At 42.2% G+C, this 20,278-nt stretch overlaps 1 protein-coding gene and 1 long non-coding RNA gene across 2 annotated transcripts; one reads left to right on the top strand and one right to left on the bottom strand.

The window, feature by feature from the left end:
• Positions 1-1,442: 1,442 nt before the first annotated feature.
• Positions 1,443-9,003, bottom strand: LOC144711794 (dehydratase family). The gene is made up of 14 exons (XM_078585850.1): positions 8,333-9,003; positions 7,711-7,782; positions 7,337-7,384; positions 6,914-7,068; positions 6,643-6,837; positions 6,453-6,564; positions 6,129-6,198; positions 5,989-6,047; positions 5,725-5,848; positions 5,573-5,643; positions 2,222-2,323; positions 2,063-2,143; positions 1,832-1,990; positions 1,443-1,743 (listed from the first exon to the last, which is right to left on the bottom strand). Exons 1-14 carry the CDS (start codon positions 8,912-8,914, stop codon positions 1,693-1,695), a joined length of 1,881 nt encoding a protein of 626 aa, XP_078441976.1. The 5' UTR covers positions 8,915-9,003; the 3' UTR covers positions 1,443-1,692.
• Positions 9,004-9,558: 555 nt separating this feature from the next.
• LOC144711950 (uncharacterized) lies at positions 9,559-10,971 on the top strand. The gene is made up of 3 exons (XR_013583694.1): positions 9,559-9,836; positions 10,198-10,344; positions 10,412-10,971. It is a non-coding gene; the product is annotated as an uncharacterized LOC144711950 (long non-coding RNA).
• Positions 10,972-20,278: the final 9,307 nt, after the last annotated feature.

A 20,278-nucleotide genomic window follows, 5' to 3' on the forward strand; every position in this document is an offset into this window, starting at 1 on the left:
GATACCGAGATGTGTTTGAACTCTCTCATGGAACCTTTACCATCATCTATTACCGTATATCTATAATCTATCATCAGCGCGAGACTCTCTAACGACTTAGGGTATGGTTTATCGTCAAACCCTAATGTGTCATTTAATTAGTACCGATGCGTAACGAGGATCATGGTAGAACGCCTTCTCCAACATCCTCACTACCTTGGCCAGGGTTTTGTGGCATCGTCTTCCTTGAGTCAATCTCCTCTTATACTAAGGGCAGATGATCATATCTTGACTTCTCAATCACCTCCATGAGTTTCCTACAACATCCAAGCTATGGCTTTTTTGAATTCCATGATTAGAGGCTCATAAGTCGTAGACAAAATGTGGTCGTCCATCCACAAAATGTCTTTAGTGTCTCAAGTCCATGGATCCCTTAAACCATTCACTTAACCACCTGATTGTTGTTTAGATATAACACCTTTTAGGGATTCTTCAAATCAAGTTAGTAAATTATTTTTCCAAAGAGCACCCACTATTTGTCCTTAGTGTAGCCACACTAAGGGCCACGAGATCAGCTATACTTAGCATAAGTAAGATTGATTAGTGTTATTTTATCTGGATAATTCGGTGTCCATCTTGACTATCCATCAAATATGAATATTTATAAACTAGTGATCATTGTAATATTATCCCATCATAATTCACAATGTCGTGGCATGTATTCATAGACTTCATTATAAACACCACACTGGAATAATAATGAACATAATAGTTTTATTCAATGAACTTAAATAAAACATGGTGGTGTGATATAACTTAGACGACCACATAATATCCATCATAACCTTAGCATCATCTACGATTTACATTAAAACACTAATTTTGAACCTATCAACACCATTTTTATAAATATATGTTGAAGCTGTAAATACGTCAGCAGATAGATTTGAAGTACAATGGCACATTGACTGGGTGAAATAAGATAAAATTTCAATTGAAAACTGAAAAAAAATCAGCAAAGGCTATTTTTTAATGGCAAATTAAAGGACTTTGCTTCAATATCAAAGATTAAACAGATATTAATACTACATAAGATACAACTGGGAAAGTACATAATTGAGTAGATGTGACATTCTCAATACAACTGCATAAGTGTAAATACAACTGCATTCTCTAATAAACCAGTTCAATTTTCATGAGGCATTTAATTAATGGTTTAACACTGTTAGACACATTATATTTGTACTAGATTGGTTAATTTTCTCCGTATTACGCCCTCACCCTCTTCTCCCTCATTCTTCTATACCCACTCAAGCCAAAACTGTACATTTGCCGGTCAACAGGTAGCGATCAAGGGCATAGATAGTGTACCATCACAGAACTTTCCAACTGAGGCTACATTTCAGACAACCTTATATTAGTTCACAGCGTGTAATAGTTATTCAATGGGGGAATAAAGATACTTATTCATGAAAAGGGCGAAGATTTTTAGATTGGTACCAATGAACGTAATCATGACCAAATTCTACAAATCCACGACGAAAGTCCTCAGTTGATTGACCTACTACGTTTATTGCATCTCAGAGGAGAGATTAACAGAGAAAATCTTTCCAAGAGATGGAATGCCGCAAGACTAGTTAAGCACAAAGAAATGCTTCAAAACAGATCTCTGAAAAAGATCTGCACCTTCAAAATTGGAGGATCAACAACAGTTCACTCGTCCGTCACGCACCCTCTTGAAGCAGTTTGCACATTCTTTATGTACTGTTGGAGGAGAAGAGCATGCAAGGTAAGATAAAGAAACAAGGAATAAGAAATGGGACAAAAGTCTTCAGAGAACACAGGCCCTGACCTTGTAGAGAACACCCCTTGAAGCCTTGTAAGGAGGTGCAGTCCACTTGCTTCTCCTCTGAGCCAGCTCCTCATCAGTCAAGTGGACATTTATACTTTTCTTCTCAATGTCAATCGTTATTACGTCTCCGTTTTCCACCAATCCGATGGGTCCGCCTTCCTGGAATATCATCAATGTCGATCTAATGAGAAATAATAACTAGGCAAAAAAGTGAAACCGAGTTAATTGAACCTGTGCTTCAGGGCAAATGTGGCCAACAACATATCCATGGGACCCACCAGAGAACCTGCCATCGGTGAGCAACGCGACCTCCTACAATTGGTAGATATTAAAAATAGGTTAATGCTTCAGCGATAAGCATGTATTCAGCTTTAAAGCACAGATTAATACCTTGCCAAGACCAGCACCCATAATAGCACTGGTAGGCGATAGCATTTCGGGCATGCCTGGACCGCCCTTGGGTCCTTCCCCTCTGATAACTACAACTTTACCCTGAACAGAACATAAACAAAAAAGGCCGTTTGAATTCATTAATATGAGTATTCGTCGTTCAATTCCCAAGCCTACAAGACTTTTAATGATTTCCATCACCACACCAGCTGGAGTTCTTTTTTTTTTTAACTAAAAAAGGTAGAAGACAGGATGCAAGGACAGGACGAGAAGCGTCCCTGTCTGACGCCCTGGAATTCATGTCCCATCCTGCATTCTATGAGGGTGAACAGGATGCTGGGAGATGTCCAGGAAGGGACTCGGTAATATTTATGGAATTTTTGTAATAGTTAGCATACAGATATTCTCTTCTTTCTTTTGTCTATTCCATATGTGGGTCAGGAGTTATATATGGCCCAGGACTTGTTCCAACTTGTGACAGTGGGCCTTGAATAAATGGCCCGTGTATGCCAGTATTTCATAAGCTAATTTGAGCGTAAAAGAAGAGGGTTTTATTTTTTTGTCTTTCTTTCTCCACTTTTTCTGATCGAAAGAGAGGAGAATACTGGTGACGGTGAACTGGGGGGATATTTCTAATCGACAGTAATGTTGCCGTATAGACATTAGGGATCAAATCAAAGCAAATTTAATCAATTAAATTTTGATCGGGCAAGTCGAACGATCAAAATACAATTCAACTTGATCTGATCGAATTACTCAAAGAGATAGAGAGAGACTGAGCAAGAGAGGGCAAGCAAGAGAAAAAGAGATAGAGATGGGGGTGGGTGGGAGAGGGGAGAGAAGGCAAGAAAGAGAGGCTGAGAGTAAGAGAGAGAGCCTGAGAGCGAGAGAGGGCAAGCGAGAGAGATCAAAAGAGCGATAAAGTGAGAGATTGAACAAGAGAAAAGTGAGTGAGAGAGAGAGAAAGATTGAACGAGAGAAAAGTGAGTGAGAGAGAAAGAAAGATTGAACGAGAGAAAAGTGAGAGAGAGAGAGAGAAAGATTGAACAAGAGAGAAAATGAGAGAGAGAGAGAGAGAAAGATTGAACAAGAGAGAAAATGAGAGAGAGAGAGAGAAAGATTGAACAAGAGAGAAAATGAGAGAGATTGAACGAGAGAGAGTGAGGGAGAGAGAGAGTGAACGAGTAAGAAAGTGAGAGAGAGAGAGAGATTGAAAGAGAGAAAGATTGAACAAGAGAGAAAATGTGAGAGAGAGAGAGAGTGAACGAGAGAGAAAGCGAGACAGAGAGAGATCGAAAGACAGAAAATGAGAGAGAGAGAGATACTGAACGAGAGAGAAAGTGAGAGAGAGAGGGTGTGACCGTACGAGAGAGAAAGAAGGCAAGAGAGAGTGCATGAGAAAGCGAGAGAGAGATTCAGAAACACAGAGAAAGCAAGAGAGGGAGAGAAAGAGGGTGAAAGATAGAGAGAAGGCAAGAAATAGAGAGATTGAGAGAGAGAGAGGAGGTGAGAGATGAGAGACTGAGAGAGAGAGAAAGCGAGAGATAGAGAGACTGAGATAGGGGGTGAGAGAGAAGCCGGGAGATGGAGAAACTGAGAGAGAAGGCGAGAGATAGAGAGACAGAGAGAGTGAGAGAGAAGGCGAGAGATAGAGACTGAGAGAGAAAGAGGGAGAAAAGGTGTGAGATAGAGAGAGAGAGAGGAGGTGATAGATGAGAGACTGAGAGAGAGAGAAAGCGAGAGATAGAGAGACTGAGATAGGGGGTGAGAGAGAAGCCGGGAGATGGAGAAACTGAGAAAGAAGGCGACAGATAGAGAGACAGAGAGTGAGAGAGAAGGCGAGAGATAGAGACTGAGAGAGAAAGTGAGAGAAAAGGTGTGAGATAGAGAGACAGAGAGAGAGAGAGTGAGAGAAAACGCGAGAGATAGAGAGACTGAGAGAGAAGGCGACAGATAGAGAGACAGAGAGTGAGAGAGAAGGCGAGAGATAGAGACTGAGAGAGAAAGTGAGAGAAAAGGTGTGAGATAGAGAGACAGAGAGAGAGAGAGAGTGAGAGAAAACGCGAGAGATAGAGAGACTGAGAGAGAAGGCGAGAGATAGAGAGACAGAGAGAGAAGGTGGAGATAGAGACACTGAGAATGAGAGAAGGCGAGAGATAGAGAGAGTGAGAGAGAGAAGGCGAGAGATAGAGACACTGAGAAAGAGAAGGCGAGAGATAGAGAGACTGAGAGAGAAGGCGAGAGATAGAGACGCTGAGAATGAGAGAGAGAAGGCGAGAGATAGAGAGACTGAGAGAGAGAGAGAGACACTGAGAATGAGAGAGAGAAGGCGAGAGATAGAGAGACACTGAGAATGAGAGAGAGAAGGCGAGAGATAGAGAGACTGAGAGAGAGAGAGATAGAGACGCTGAGAATGAGAGAGAAAAGCCGAGAGATAGAGACACTGAGAATGAGAGAGAAAAGACGAGAGATAGAGACACTGAGAATGAGAGAGAGAAGGCGAGAGATAGAGACACTGAGAATGAGAGAGAGAAGGCGAGAGATAGAGGCACTGAGAGAGAAAAGGCGAGAGATAGAGACACTGAGAGAGAGAAGGAGAGAGATAGAGACACTGAGAATGAGAGAGAGAAGGCGAGAGATAGAGAGACTGAGAGAGAGAGAGAGAGAGAAAAGGCGAAAGATAGAGAGACAGAGAGAGAGTGAGAGAGAAGGCGAGAGATAGAGAAAGCGGGAGAGACTGAGAGGAGAGAGAAGGCGAGAGATAGAGAAAGCGGGAGAGACTGAGACGAGACGGAAGGCGAGAGATAGAGAAAGCGGGAGAGACTGAGACGAGACAGAAGGCAAAAGAGAGTGAATGAGACAGAGAGAGCGGAGAGCTTTCCAATTTATATTTTTAAATCTAAAATAAGATTTTATTTCTATTGTTTAGATTGACCAAATCAATCCGATCCGATTTGAAACGAACGGTTCAAATAGATTTGGGCAAGGTTAGTTGATTCGACCATTGGGTTCGATACTTAAAGTTGATCCGATCCAATGATTGGATCATGTCCGAATCGAATATTGGGCTCTGATTACCGATCTTTCTAACGATCAGACTGAATCCCCGATGTCTATTACCCAAGGACTTAGCAATTTAAAGGGACAAGGCGTATATATTATATCTTTTAATTTTCTCATGTGAACTGGATGCTCCCAGACATCCCAGTCTCTTCTTGGATACCGAGATGGGACGTGAGATTAGACTTGATCTGAGGCATCGCATCCCATCCAACATCTGGGGTCTCAGGAATGGAAGGGACATGAAACCAAGTTTTGGCTCCCTAAATCTAAATTAATAAAATAATATACCTTGAAGCTCATTGGGTTCTCAGCAATGGCCGCCATCATTGCCTCCTCACCTTCAAATACAAGAGCAGCACCTGCAGTCGATTGCTTCCAATACATAAGAATTTTGTATGAAAAATAAATAGTTCATTGTAATACTGATGAGTGTAATATACCGGAGAAGAACAAGCCCTCCTTGCCAGTTATTTTTGCCACGGAACCTTCAGGGGCAAGATTGCCGTACAAAATCTGAATGTGGCCAGTTTCTTTAATGGGCTTGTCCAGTGGCCTTATAACTTGCTGCCACAATTTTCAGGAATTGGATTATTATCATCTCACAAAACAGTAAGTTTTCGAGCAAGAACACTGTGACGGATAGCCTTGTAACGGAATTGATGCTGATCAAAAGATTAAGAAAAAAATTATATGCTTTAAGTTACCTGTCCTTCGGATAGAGCAGGGAATAGCTTGGCATTTTCGGCGATTGTCTTCCCGGTAACTTAAAGAAAAAGTAATTATACAATAAGAACACAGCCACAGTAAAATCGTTACGAAAATAGACGGCGTTAAAATCATATACCTGTGAGGCAATCGCCATCCAGAAGCTCCTGCTCCAAGAGATAGCGAATCACTGCCGGTGTACCTCCAATCTGCCAACATAAGGGTTGGTTTCCAATAATTCTAAATGTTCTCTCCAAATATCATTAAGAAAATTTTGGACTTTATTGGTAAATAATCAACACAAAATAAATAAAAAATTAAGTTAACTTTAAAGTTAATCCAATTGTGTAAAACTAAGGGCAAAAGAACGGTATGCTCATTCTTGCTCTAGCACTAAACGCAAGGAGAGATGACGTGGAAATGCTCATGCTGTTGGAAAGTTATTTGGTCTAGTAGAGCTTACTTTGTGAACATCTTCCATGACATATTTGCCACTTGGTTTCAGGTCTGCCAGGAAGGGAATTTGATCACTGACCTTCTGAAAATCATCCAAAGTCAACTCAAGACCAACCGACCTGGAAAGGAAAAAACATTAGCAAGATGTAAAATTGACAATCAGTTGGCAAAGATCAAATAACTATCCAACAGCATACCTTGCAATTGCAATCAAATGCAACACAGCATTGGTAGATCCACCGAGGGCCATCACGATAACCATTGCATTTCTCAACGATTTCGGGGTGATGATGTCCCTAGGCTTCAGATCCATTTTTATAAGGTCCAAAAGGTATTTTCCAGCCAAGCGACATTCATCTAGTTTTAGTGAATCTTCTGCCGGCGTTGAAGAGCTAGAGAAAATTTATATTAAAATATATAATTGTTACAAGATATACTCTTTTTGAAGCTGAATTGAGAAATCCAAACCTGTATGGAAGAGACATGCCCATGGTCTCAATGGCCGAGGCCATCGTATTGGCTGTATACATGCCACCACAAGCCCCTGCGCCAGGGCATGAGTTCCGCAGAACGTTCATCCTTTGATCATCACTTATTGCACCACTCACATACTCTCCGTAGCACTAAAATGGCATAACAGTTTGATCATCATAAAAGTTTTCACTCCGGAAGTTAGATGAAGTAAAAATATAAAAACAAGTCAAAGTTCTTACCACTCACATAAGACTAATTTTTTTCATTAAAGCCCTTCTAATTGATTAGAGACTACAAATTCAAGCTTTCGTAAAAATGTATCAACTGCACTTCTCAGGGAAAGTAGATCCACTAAAACGCCGAGGAAAAAGATGGATACTGCAAACACAAAAAAAAAAAAAATTGCACTGTACAGACCTGAAATGCCGAGACGATATCATAAGAATTTCCTTGAAAGAGCCCTGGCTGCAGAGTGTAAGACAAACATCAAATACTTGAACTAATTAATCGTATGCTAGAATCAAGGAGTTGTCGCAGATATCTAAGCCTCAAAGTTGATGCTGATCATGTGACTAAATAGATGGGAATTAGAATTTTCTTTTGAAAAGTAACGTTATCGGTATTAATCATATAACTTATTGACAATTATGACCTTGCCAGGAAAAAAGAAAATTAAGAGTTCCGTCCACAGATCTTTCTTCTCTTAGGAGTTATATAAATTCAGGCAACAATAGAAGTTCCAAAATATTTCAAAAGAAATTACACAAAAGTGAAGCTCTCCGAAAATATACTTTGATTGTTCCACCGTAAACCATAATGCTTGGCCGATTAAGTCTCCCCATTGCCATTATCGTTCCAGGCATCTGCACGCATGAAAAGAAAGATGTTTAAGCAAAAGATGACAGTACTATCAAATGAAAACTTGGGTTGAACAGCAGAAGACTTTAATATGGCATTGAAATATTTAAGCGGAAGGATAGATCACCGAAACCCCAAACCCGCTTTATCTCAATCAGTTTGCTTTCGTTCACAGAGCAAAACCGGTCGATTTCGATCAACCAGCAGAAAGTCATAAACGAAATGAACCCCGGACCACAGGAGAGACTACTGCCCGAATGTATCGTTTACGCAGTCCGAAAGCCATCATTTGATTCATAAAATATGAAAACAACATGGAAAGGGAAATGTTTCTCACGCACCGGTCCATAACCGAAGCTAAAAAGAGCTGAACCAGAGACAGGGGACGAGAAATTGATTAGAAGGCAATCAGTGAGGCAAGAATTAAATAGAATGTCGTCAAGACACAAAAGAAGCTCAAGCTAGAGGAGGATATGAAAGGAAAATTAATAAGAAAAAAGTGTTCAATTCTAAACGAAAATTACAAAAATTGAAAAGCTTATGCGGATGCCTCACATTCTTATCGCAGCCGGGGATGGAGATGTTTCCATCATACCACTGAGCAGACATGACAGTCTCGACGCTGTCGGCGATCAGATCTCTGGACTGCAAGCTATAGCACATTCCCCGAGTGCCCATCGAGATAGCATCACTGACACCAATGGTATTGAACCGAAAGCCAATCATCCCGGCCGCCTGCACGCCCTCCTTCACCGCCTCCGCAAGTCGAAGAAGGTGCATATTGCAAGTGTTACCCTCGTACCAGACGGAGGAGATACCGATCTGCGGCTTACCCATGTCCTCATCGGTGAGGCCAACTCCGTAGAGCACGGCCTGGGACGCCCCCTGGGACTTGGGCTCGGTGATTCGGGAGCTGTAACGGTTGAGCTTGTGGGGCGGGGAGGTTGATGTCGGAGTTGGGGATTCTACTTCCGTGGCGGTGGTGGCGGCGGCGCCGCCGGAAGCTCCGGCAGCTGAGGAAGAAGCGCGAATCGCCAAGTGGCGCGGCCGGTAACAGAGGTGGCGGCGAGGCCTCGCCGCCAGCGCTGACGCATGGAGAGCCGAGGGAGACGAAGAGCTGAGCCCCTGCGACTGCATCTCCGCTCTGGGGTTTAGGGTTTAGCCGCGGGCTCGCGGAGAACGCCGACGACAACAGAGAGCTTCTCGAATGCCAGCACGCTCTGAGTGGATGTGGATAGCAACTGGACTAGCTAAATGTGATCAAGAGGATCTGATCCACGTGGCATCCGATGATTCGCTCTGTTCGTCTGCGTGCGCGTAGACATGCGCGTGCGGTGCAGTGCGGAAATTCGCACCAAATGTGCGAATTTCCGCACGCACAAATGGCCATGGGCGGTGGGCGGTGCGGTTATGTACGCATAAACGCACCGCACACCGCACCAAATTCGCACGGTGCGCGTGTTGGAAGGCTAACTCTGCATGGGCCGATAACTCGGCCCATGATGATCGAGCCCGACCCAGTCTAGATCCGTCACCAGCATCGGCATCGTTATCGTCATCTTCATCGTCATCCTTTCCGGAACGGGACGGAACGGAACGGAACGGCGCAGGTATAGCTGGACCGTTGTCCGTTTTCCGCCATGCGGTACTTCCCATCTCTAGAATAGAGCGAGACTGAGTGAGAGAGAGAGTACGTCTTGTAGTACAACGTGGCCGGGAGAGGAGGAGATAGAAGAGAACAAGTTGAGTTCGGCGGTCGGATTGTAACGGTGCAGTACTCTGGGGGAGGTGAAGTTCCCGGCTTTGTACTTCTGGTTAAGCGTCTTAGGCGAATTGAGAGAGACGGAGAGAGGGCGATAAAGAGGCGGGAAGGGAGACTCGAGAGAAGAAGGCGGAGGAGTGGAGAGGAGCTCCAGCGGGAGCGTCCTTAGAACACACGGGCAGGCCGGACCTGAATTGGGTGAGCTCCTCCGCCGCCATCGCCGACCCGACCCGTGTGTTCTCAGGTCGCCCCTGCAGGAGCTTCATTCCCGGCTCGGCGTACAAGAAGATCGATAATGTATTGTTTTAATTCGAATTCCCGGCTCGTCGTATTGGTGAATATCTTGGTAGTTTTAATTCTTGTTTATTTAGCTTCTTCCTCGTATTGGTGTCTTACTGTAAATCAATAGTGTATTGTTTATTAGACTTGTTCACCGTATTCATGTTTTACCGTGTATCAATAATTATCGTTTATCAGCCGTCTATCATTCGTTTCCAAGTTATCACTTGTGCAATTCGAATTTCTCATCTTGGAAGCGTCGGAGGTAGCTTTCTGCTCGCGATCCATGTCAACTTGAGAATGACATATCCTTTCAACATCAAAAGAACGAGGTTTAATGTAAATACTCAGAATCGATGTATTGTTCTTAATGAAACAGTACTAATGGGGGAAGGCGCGAACGGGTGATTCGTCAGCGTGTCTACGTCCAGAAGAAGACTCGATAGTGGTCCGACCCGGTAGTGCATGCTCAGACTGCTTTAGCACCTTGTTAAGCCCTTCCTCTAGGGCAGGAAGAAAATCACTGGTGAGTCCCTCTAGTACCCTCTCCTCTGCATCGTTCTGGACATGACTCTCCCTCTCTATGCTCGCAGGCCCAGCGTCGTCCCCCTGCTGAGCAACGACAGTTCATCAGCGATCCTTCATCATTCTTACGACCATTTCCGTTCTCTCCGCTCTACCCTGGGAGCTTCGCTCTCGTCTCTCTGTGAACGACTATGGACGCGTCTTGATCATTGGAAAATCCTTTTGGTCGGAGTCATGTTGCAAGGGCAGTTCGATCATGCTCTCAAGCAGGGTTTGTATCATTGGTATCAGAGCCAGACCACCCCGCCTCCGCCGTCGCCATGGAAGCCAAATCTGAACATTCCTCAGCTATGAGCGGAGACGATGCTTTGGCAAAGACTTTCGTCGATGCCTTGGAGCGCCATCTCTCCACTTACGCTGAGAAAGCGAAGCTTATGATGGTTGCACATCACCCCCAAGCCACCATTGTCGCACCACGGCCCTTGGACGCTCCTTCCAAGTCTCCGTGGGGCCTCCCTCGTTGCGCCAAACTCGATATCCAACTACGAGGTGTTAATATGTAGTTATTATGTAGTTAGATGTGTTAATATGTAGTTATTACTTTCACTTCAATCAAATAATATTTATAAATCTTTAACGTTACTCAAGGATGTATATTAGAAAGCAGGTTCGTCTTCTCAGGGATCGGCTCTTAGAGATAGAATTAGTTGAGGAGTTAGAAGAGAGGGATAAGAGATAATAGGATAACAATGATAATAGGAAATAAAATATTATTATATAAATTCCTATTATTAATATTTAATAGGAAAAAATAATAAAAATATTATTATTTAAATTATTTATATCTGTGGAGATGGATAAGCAGAATATAAAGAAGCTGTTAGAGGGGTAAAGAATGGTCTGGAAGGAGAGAAAATATGAAGAATTCAGAGGGCATTCCAGGTGTTCGTGGAAATAGTATAATAAGATGGTAATTGTTTAAGGGGTAGTAGGCATTTTTATATTTTTTCATTGAATTAAAAACGCAGAGAAGGAAAAAATTAACCAAAAATGAATGATTGAAAGGTGTTTAATTGAATGCATGTAAGAGAATATACACTTTTTATGCGATATTATTGCTTGTATCATACTTAGTTCTCATGCTTAGCTTCGTATAAATGAAATTAATATGAGTTCTTCAAATGAAGACTTACCAGATTTTGTCGTCATTTGATGGTTGTCGTTTGACTATCATTGTCGGCCTAGATCGTCAACTTATGGTGATGTTCTCCTTCACATTTGTATCCACACTCCCCCTCTTCTCACTCGTCACTCGCCCTTTCTTAGGAACCCAAGGATGTCACCTCCTCAGACCGAAACATTGAGAGGTCGAATGGAAATCAGACACAGATCTTCCCTAATTACAATTCATAATAGTTCCAAATTTTACCATAAAACACGATTTTACACTAATAAAGTTCAACTTTTAAGAGGTAGAAATGCCATAAAAGTGTAGACAATCGATGTGGGTTTAATCCTAGCTCATCTCCAGCATCTAGGTGGTAGTTCCATCCATCTTAATTGCTAGAAACCGCCTGTCGGTGACGGAGATGAATGTCAAGGCCTGCAATGGAAAATATTTCCCCTGGTCATTTGCTCCCTGTTTTTGAGGATCTGACGGCTGGAATTTAATCGCAAGCATGGACCCTTGCAGTTCTGGTGGTCCTCAGCATGTCAGCTGATTTTGCCAATTGGCACGTTCATCTTCGTCCATGTTGGTGGGTGGCCTAGTTGTTTAATCCCCCATCCTAACCAGTTGTTCTCCTTTAAGAAGATCGAGGATCAGGATTAAATTGCATCATTCTAAAGAAAGCATTCTTTGAGCGGGGCTTCAGGTCGTGTCGCCACAAACGAGCCCATTCTCTTCTTATGCCTATGTTTCTTCATGATACAGCCCATAGGCCACATTCCCTTGCCCCTTGGCCCAATGTGCACCTTTTTGAAAGCGCAACCGGAGTTATCCCTATTGGATTCTATGCCTTGGTTCAACCATGGAAAACATGATTCCATGATACGGAAGACATGTGAATCGATTCACAATTGATTCAAAAAATAATACATCAAATGTACATTTTGTGGAAATTGTTTTACCCTTGACTTTCCCTTACTGAGATCGTTCTGAAGCCATTCACGTGTACGGCCTCTAGAAGTATCCACGCGATCACTGATCGCGTATATCTACACCTCTTATTCTTCAAATCTTCTTGAAAATATTAAAAATCTTCTCACCATGAAGACCTCTCCTTGGTTGAATGAAGAAAAAAAGTATAGTGGAGAAAGAGGAGCTCTTAAATCTGGTTAGACTTGGTGCTTCAAATAGGTGCCCCTTCCCATTTTGTATTTCTCTCAAGTTTTTCTCAAAAATCCTACAGAGTAAAATATATTCTCTAATGCCCCTATGATCTTATGTGCATGACCCTCTAGGCCCATGTATCATTCTAGCTAATAACTTTAGTGGCCCAATATCAATTGTTGACCAACTTTATTAATTAACTATATCAACATATAGATTAATTAACTAAGGATTGATTTAACCCAATCGATAGGTTAAGTTTCCAGCCCATGGAGTGCCAAGGTACATCTCATGCTCTAGAAGATACCGAGTAGTGTTTGAACTCTCTCATAGAACCTCTACCGTCATCAATTACCGTATATGTATAATCCTTCATCCACGCGAGACTCTCGAATGACTTAGGGTATTCGATTAGTACTGATGCATAAAGGGGATCATTGGAGAAGTCTTCCTCCAATATCCTCACTACCTTGGCCAGGAATTTTCTACATCATCTTCCTTGAGTCAATATCCTCTTATACCAGGGGCAGATGATCCCATCTTAACCACTCAATCACCTTTGTGAGCTTCTCACTACATCCCAGCTATGACTTATTTGAATTCCATGATTAGAAGCTTTTAAGTCGTAGTCAAAATGTAGTCGTCCGTTCACCAGATGTCTTTGGCGTCTCAGGATAGTGGATCACTTATACGGCCGTGACATGAATCAACTTGATTAACGTTTAGGTATAATACCATTCCTGGATTCGTACGGATCAATTAGCGAACTCTTTCTCCAAAGAGCACCCACTATTTGTCCTTAATGTCGCCACACTAATAGCCACATGAACAACTATACATATCGTATAAGAAGGATCGGCTAGTGCTACTTTATCATGATAATTTGATGTTCGTCTCAACGATCCATTGAATAGGAATATTTAGAATACATGTTTAAAGAGTAGTGATATTTGTATTATGATCTCATTATAATTCACTATGTCATTACACGTATTCATCGAATATTATAAACATCACATTGGAATAATAATAAACTTAATATTTTATTCAATGGACTTAAATAAACATGGTGGTGTGATTAGCTTGACGGCCACATAATATCCATCACTTTCCACACCCAAGACACCAAGAACACACTTGATGGATCTCAAAACTCACTATCTTTCAATCAACCAACATAAGCAGGAATCAAGTTCTAGGTGAATTTGAAAGTGATCTAGGCCTCTATTTATAGATCAGAGGGTATAGATGGAAAGACGAGGGGGTGACGAAGTAATGCTGAAAATATTAGCTCAATCGGAGCTATAGATCGTCAGATGTCGCCATTTGAAGTTGGAGCAATCCTAACCCTTGATTTGTCTCTCTCTCTCCTCATCAGCGTCACTAACGCTTCCTCTTTTTCAGTTTCAATTCAATTGTCATGTTGTTAGGATTACGTACTGCATTGTCTTCTGCTCTCACGTCTTTTGTAGTTGCCACATATACCTGCAGTTGGAAAAAAGACAAAAGATAATAATAATTGATGGCGCGACGCAGCCCGAGCCCCCAGGAACGTCTTTGGAGATGTCGCCATCGTCATCGACATCGTCGCCGGTTCACGTTCAGCCCGCCCGACAAGCCAAGGCGATGGTGCGCACACCCAGATTCAAATATCCCGGGTAACGGGCACGCTATCATCGTTTTCTTTCGTCGTTTCATCCGAACCTCTATCCACGTTTTCTTGCATTTTCTATCACCAGTTTTGCCTCTCTCTCGCCTTTTGTTTATCTTTTTCCCCTATCAATTTCATGTTGTAGTGAGGGGAAATCCATGCTATAAGGATTTTCCCCTCCCCTTTATTTTCCCTAATGGGCCTTAAAACCCCTGTTTCCTTCCTTTTTAGTTTGTTAGGGGCCCATTCATGTCCTTCCCAATAAAAAGGAAAGGATGGGCGCCCTAACATTTTGGACTTGTTAATTTATGAATTGTGTTGTTGAAGAAGAATACATGCCCCATCGAGAGGAAGAGGAGTGAGAGGAAGCCAAAGCTTGGGGAAAAGGGAGCTCTTGGAGGACGACGGTCACCTTGTGGGATACCCACTGACCGTGCCTGACCCACTCTACCCTGGCGTCGCTTCCCCGTGGTGCACCGAAATTTGCCGTTCACGGCGAACATCACCATCGGTTTTGCACTCCACGTCGAGAGGGCCCTATCACCTCCGTTGACGTAGAATCCCTTACAACCCGATGGAACAGCCTTGCTGCGTTGACCGCTCATCGAGTCACTGGGTTTGGAGCGACGATCGTCCCGCAAAAACCCTCGACGCTTGGCCACCGGGCGTAGCTTGATTGGGAGTTTCTTGTCAACCAACCCCACTCGCCCCGTCCACTCAGACGGACGCGACTGACTTTGACAGTTCTCAGGCAGGAGTTCTCTCACGTCTCGTGCCCTGGGAGCCACGGCCCCGGCCTGACTGGTTGACCGTGCCCTCCCGCTATTGGTCCGATCTTGGGCGATCGCGGCTATCTCCCCGACCACTCGCCGGCTCTGCCACTATCGGTCATCCGGCGTGGGACTGTCAGGTTCTTTACCCCACCCGGCCCTCCTGTTCTCTTCTGCCGAGGTTGTTAAACCTCCACCGACACCACCTCCAGCTTCCCCTGTCTGACGCCGCCCTGATTGCTCTGGACGTACGAAGCTGAAGAATATCGACTCGCGGACATCGACGAGGTACGTCCTCATTCTGCCCGCTCATCTCTTATTTCTTTTAGTGCATTTTTTGTTTGCCTCTACCACGCTCGGGTTAGACGTAGGTGAGCGGGACAGGAGAGTGAACAATACGACATTGCAAGAGCATCTTACCCGTTTGGTACGAGTCGGGCTTGCCCCTCCCGTGAGAGCAAAACCCGGGGGAGTTGCTCCCTTCAGCACTGTGACGTCCTCGACCCCCCGGACGAGGCTTGAGAGACCTAACTTACCACCACTGGGCGACTTCGTTGATTTCCTGGTAGTCGGCATCCACAATTAGTCAGCGTTTGTACGTACCATAGCCTCTCGCATCTTGCATTGCATCGTAGTGTATTTCCTGTTTAGGAATTTCGGTCTGATGACGCCGTTGTCGTAGTCTGACACTACTGTCATCCTCCGGCACCGAACCATCACATTTGGCGTTGACCGGACGACGTCCTGATGATGTCCGGCATCAGTAACAATTTATTATTATTATATTTAATAAGGTACTTGCCCGTGGCTGACATGGCAGCTCGTCAACACACGCCACATCATCATTTTCTTCTTTTCGTCCAATCAGATGCCGACACGTGTGTGCCATGTGTGTTGACTCAAAGGAGAAAGAGAGAATAAAAAGTTAAATTTATCTTTTTTTGCCTCGGTCCACGCACCATTTATTGCAAAAAAAGCATACCTTTTTTATTGGTCCACGTTGCTCCTGGTCCAAAAATTATTCATTAATCATAAATGCATTCATGGCTTCGCTAATCGTGATGCCATGACTGCTCGACTAAATGATTGGCTTTCTCTATTCATCGTTGTTTGGCGATGAATATCTTCTAAAATTAAGCTTAAAATATGATTCATCGCCGTTCGACGAATCAAACGGGGACACGTGGCGGTGCAAAATAAATACTTAAAACATCTTCTAAAATTCATATAATACAAAATAAAAGCGCAAAAAATAAATATAAATATATTTCTTGGCTTAGAAAATTCATATATCTCCTAATTTAATGTCAAAAAATTCCAGAAAAAATCATATGTTGTCTCCAAAAATTATATTCTTTCATAATCTATTGTCATAAAAATCCCCAAAAATACATAAAACTGCAGAAAATTCAGAACATCACTCTGAAAATATATTTCATCATATTAAGCTTGATGACGTGAAAATATAAGTAATTTAACACAAATAAATGTGTATCTGTGATCAGATTAAGGCACTAAAATGTATGTTATCAACGCAGTGAGGTAAACGGTCTCAGCCCAAGGACCAATGATGAGTTGATTGTGTGGGTATTTGGAATAGAGTCAACCCTCATCGAGTTCCAATGCCAATGGGACAGTTGAGCAAGGTGACCATTTTTCTACCTTTAACACACAACCCTCGAGCCTCGTGATAAGCCAAAAATAGGGGTAAATTTTATGCGATTTTAAACCCTTGTCGTTATCAATTTTAGCTTATACAATAAAATTTATAAAACCTCACTTAAGACGTACAATGATGAGTAGAGGCATTGTCCAAGGGAGGCTAGTAAGGAGTTCTATTCGATGATTTTTTTATAATTAGGATTAATTTGATCTTCAATGACGATCAAATCAATCTAATTAGACAAGGAATTTAGAGAGGGAGGTAGAAGAGATGAGAAGAGTAGAAGTAAGGGAGCTCTAAGTTGAATTAATTGATCCAAATGACAGATCAAGGAATTTAATTAGAGGGATTTAGAAGGAAATTTTGATTTGGTTGGTTGGTTTTCGTAGGTTTGATAATTCAGAACTAGCTACACTATTAGATAATAATGAAAAAAGAAATTTTAATACCCTAGAGTTTAAAGTTTTTTTATATATTTTTCTTTTGAAATTCACTTGAATACTCAGTTAAATCTCTCAATTACTCCTCCCAATCCTAATCAGGGCTTGTACATGCCGCTCAAGCCAAGCAATTTAGAGGTTCAGACCAGAATCAAGAAGAACAATCAAGAAATTAAACTAACTTCATCCAAAATGCACAAAACTTTAAATACAATGAAGGGAAAGGTACCAAACAGGTTGATCCAGGCTGGGGCTTCTTTCTGTCTTGCAGTTGCGGTAGAGAACCATCAAGAATGACCCCCTCCTCTTGAAATTCGGCTTTTATACCTAGGTAAAATGGTAAAAATTGCCCTTTTATCCCTAATTAGTAATTAATTTTTATCTTTCAATGTAGGCTTTATGATCCAATCATACAGAAAGAGGGGATCAATATGAGAAAATCCATAAAAAAAATCATCTCAATTGGACTTCTGGATCAAAAGTTATGAATAAATGAATTTAAACCAATATTAGCCATTGGATTTAAATCCATTTATTTATAATTTAATTTTTATTTTAACCTGCGCGCTGAGGTGTCATCCTCTGATTGGCCAGCGACTTTTCAACTTATCCAGCCTGTGCGTCCTCGTTGCGCCACGTACTCCCTGGCGAAAATAAAAAACAAAGAAAATTTTCAAACGCGCGATTTGAATGCTTTTTGATACTCACGTACACATGCGTTTCTTCTTCACTCTCTCCATTCATAATTTACCACATCACCGCCCGTACGCGCATTGTACACGCTGTGCGGGCGGTGAACTTACCTCCCAGCGCTGGTCCTCATCAAGCGCCGTCGGATTCTCATCTGACTGCCACGATGAGTCCATGTCGGTTGGTCGATAACTTCCCTGAACTTTTGTAAAAAGATCCTTCCTAAAAGCTGGAATTGCCGTATGACGCCGCCCATAGGTAATTGCGTTTCTTCTTCACTCTCTCCATTCATAATTTACCACATCACCGCCCGTACGCGCATTGTACACGCTGTGCGGGCGGTGAACTTACCTCCCAGCGCTGGTCCTCATCAAGCGCCGTCGGATTCTCATCTGACTGCCACGATGAGTCCATGTCGGTTGGTCGATAACTTCCCTGAACTTTTGTAAAAAGATCCTTCCTAAAAGCTGGAATTGCCGTATGACGCCGCCCATAGGTAATTGTGTATATGCCCTTTGCGCACTCTCTCTCCTCTGGTTTTTTCCCTAAAACATTAAAACAAATATTAAATCATTTGCAATAAAACCCTAGAAAAATTTAAATGACATCTTTATGCCTGCAACCACAACCGAGAGCTTTTTTGAGGGCATCATTGCAACAAAAATTTACGAAAAGCCCTTCAATGTTCGAAAATAATCTCAGTACTCATTTTTTTATTATAAATATATCATTTTTTTCTTTAAAAAATGTATTTCTTCCTCAAATAAATCTCAGAAAAATCCAATAACATCCTAAAAAATTCTAGAAAATTCACTGATTCATCCCTATACTGATAATTCTCGAAATTAAATATTAAACTTGCCATTTTCATTCAAAAATAATTAATTCAAGCTCAAATAAATCCCTTAAAATTCATAATAATTAACAGAAATTTAGGGGAAAATCAGGAATCATTTGAAAACATTAAATTTATGTAAATACATGATAACAACCCCATTTTAAGCTTTTTAAATGCATAAAATTGTGCTAATAGTAGGAAATAAAAACTGAATTTAGGGTGTTATCACCTCGTTAGTTGCAACCCACGCCCCTAGTGCCAAGAGGGACCGACACCCATGGCATACCTCTTGAACCTCACAGAGGACGAGTTCCTTTATTGTCGGTGACAAGGTATTTTCTTCCACCGTAATAAATGATTCACGCTGGATTATTGCTGCAAGAAGGACCTCCACATCCACATTACCAGCTATCACATCGATGAACCCAGGGCTGATCCACTCAAGATTGATGACCCATCGTTAGAGTAAGAAGACCCCATCGACGATGCTCCACTTAATCTAATGCAAGTGGAGTTTCTGGCCGCCACACGCCTCACCTTGCCCCACATTCTCCAAATATAAGAAGACATCCATGGCAAACTTCATCTGCCGCTGACACGCTCTCAAGCTAGGGTTCCCCCTTTTAGTCGTGCACACTTGTGTCAGGTTTGTAATGGCAAGAACACATTCACCAACGGCAATGAGCAAGTATCAAGCATTTCGGTGGGTCTCTAGGCTACACAACATCGGTCACCTTCTTATTGGTTTTTGAACTGAGCACGTACATCATCTTGGGGTATTTGTGGCTTCACATCCTCGGCTAGATATAGGCCGCCTAGTGATAAAATCAGATTTAGGGTAAAAATCACGTCATCGTGAAATTGAGTTTAATTATTAAAATTTTAAAAACCTTTAGTCATAAAATACTCTGATTAGTTAGTAAAGAGTAAGGGTTGTCTCCATAGGGAACATATCTTAGGGAAATAACTCCCTTCGTAGGGTGAATTTTAGATGGCGAGAAGGGATATGTATAGTGTAAAAGATAGTGGTAGGAGGACAGTAGTTATTAAAGATATGGGTAGTAGTAATTTAAGAAGAATGGAACGAGTATCAAACGAGTAATGGATTGTGATCAAAGTGAGTGAAAATGAGTTGGAAGGATAAAGATGATGGTGTGAGATGTGGTGACGAAGGTAGTGGAATAGCAATAGAGTGATGAATAAAATAGGGGAAGACAATGCTTTAGGTTTTCTTAGAGAAAAGGACAGGGGACACATGACAAGATTGTGATGGTAAAGGTAATACGTGACGTATACACTAGATGAAGATAGATAGGAGTAAAGATGGATGAAGATGGATGTCGATGGATATGATGATCTACCTGAATATATTGATGAATGACCAATATAAGGCAGTAGGCTAACCTTTGATCCCTATGTTCTGTAAGACTCAAGGCATCTTCTTGATGTATACCAGCCCTATGTTCTATAACCTTTGATTCCCACATCTCTATTGATTCTCCCCAAGCACTCAGACCACCAAGAACACACTTGAGAGACCTTAAAATTATC

This window comes from Wolffia australiana, chromosome 14 (assembly GCF_029677425.1).
Source record: "Wolffia australiana isolate 7733 chromosome 14, ASM2967742v1".
Classification (NCBI taxonomy): domain Eukaryota; kingdom Viridiplantae; phylum Streptophyta; class Magnoliopsida; order Alismatales; family Araceae; genus Wolffia; species Wolffia australiana.

Excerpts from the sequence above, each read along its gene's own strand:
- LOC144711794 (XM_078585850.1), bottom strand. The coding sequence starts at position 8,914 with ATGCAGTCGCAGGGGCTCAGCTCTTCGTCTCCCTCGGCTCTCCATGCG. Across the intron at positions 7,069-7,336 it reads ATATCGTCTCGGCATTTCAG|TGCTACGGAGAGTATGTGAG; the intron begins GTCTGTACAGTG and ends ATGCCATTTTAG. Across the intron at positions 1,744-1,831 it reads CAAGGGGTGTTCTCTACAAG|TACATAAAGAATGTGCAAAC; the intron begins GTCAGGGCCTGT and ends CTCCTCCAACAG.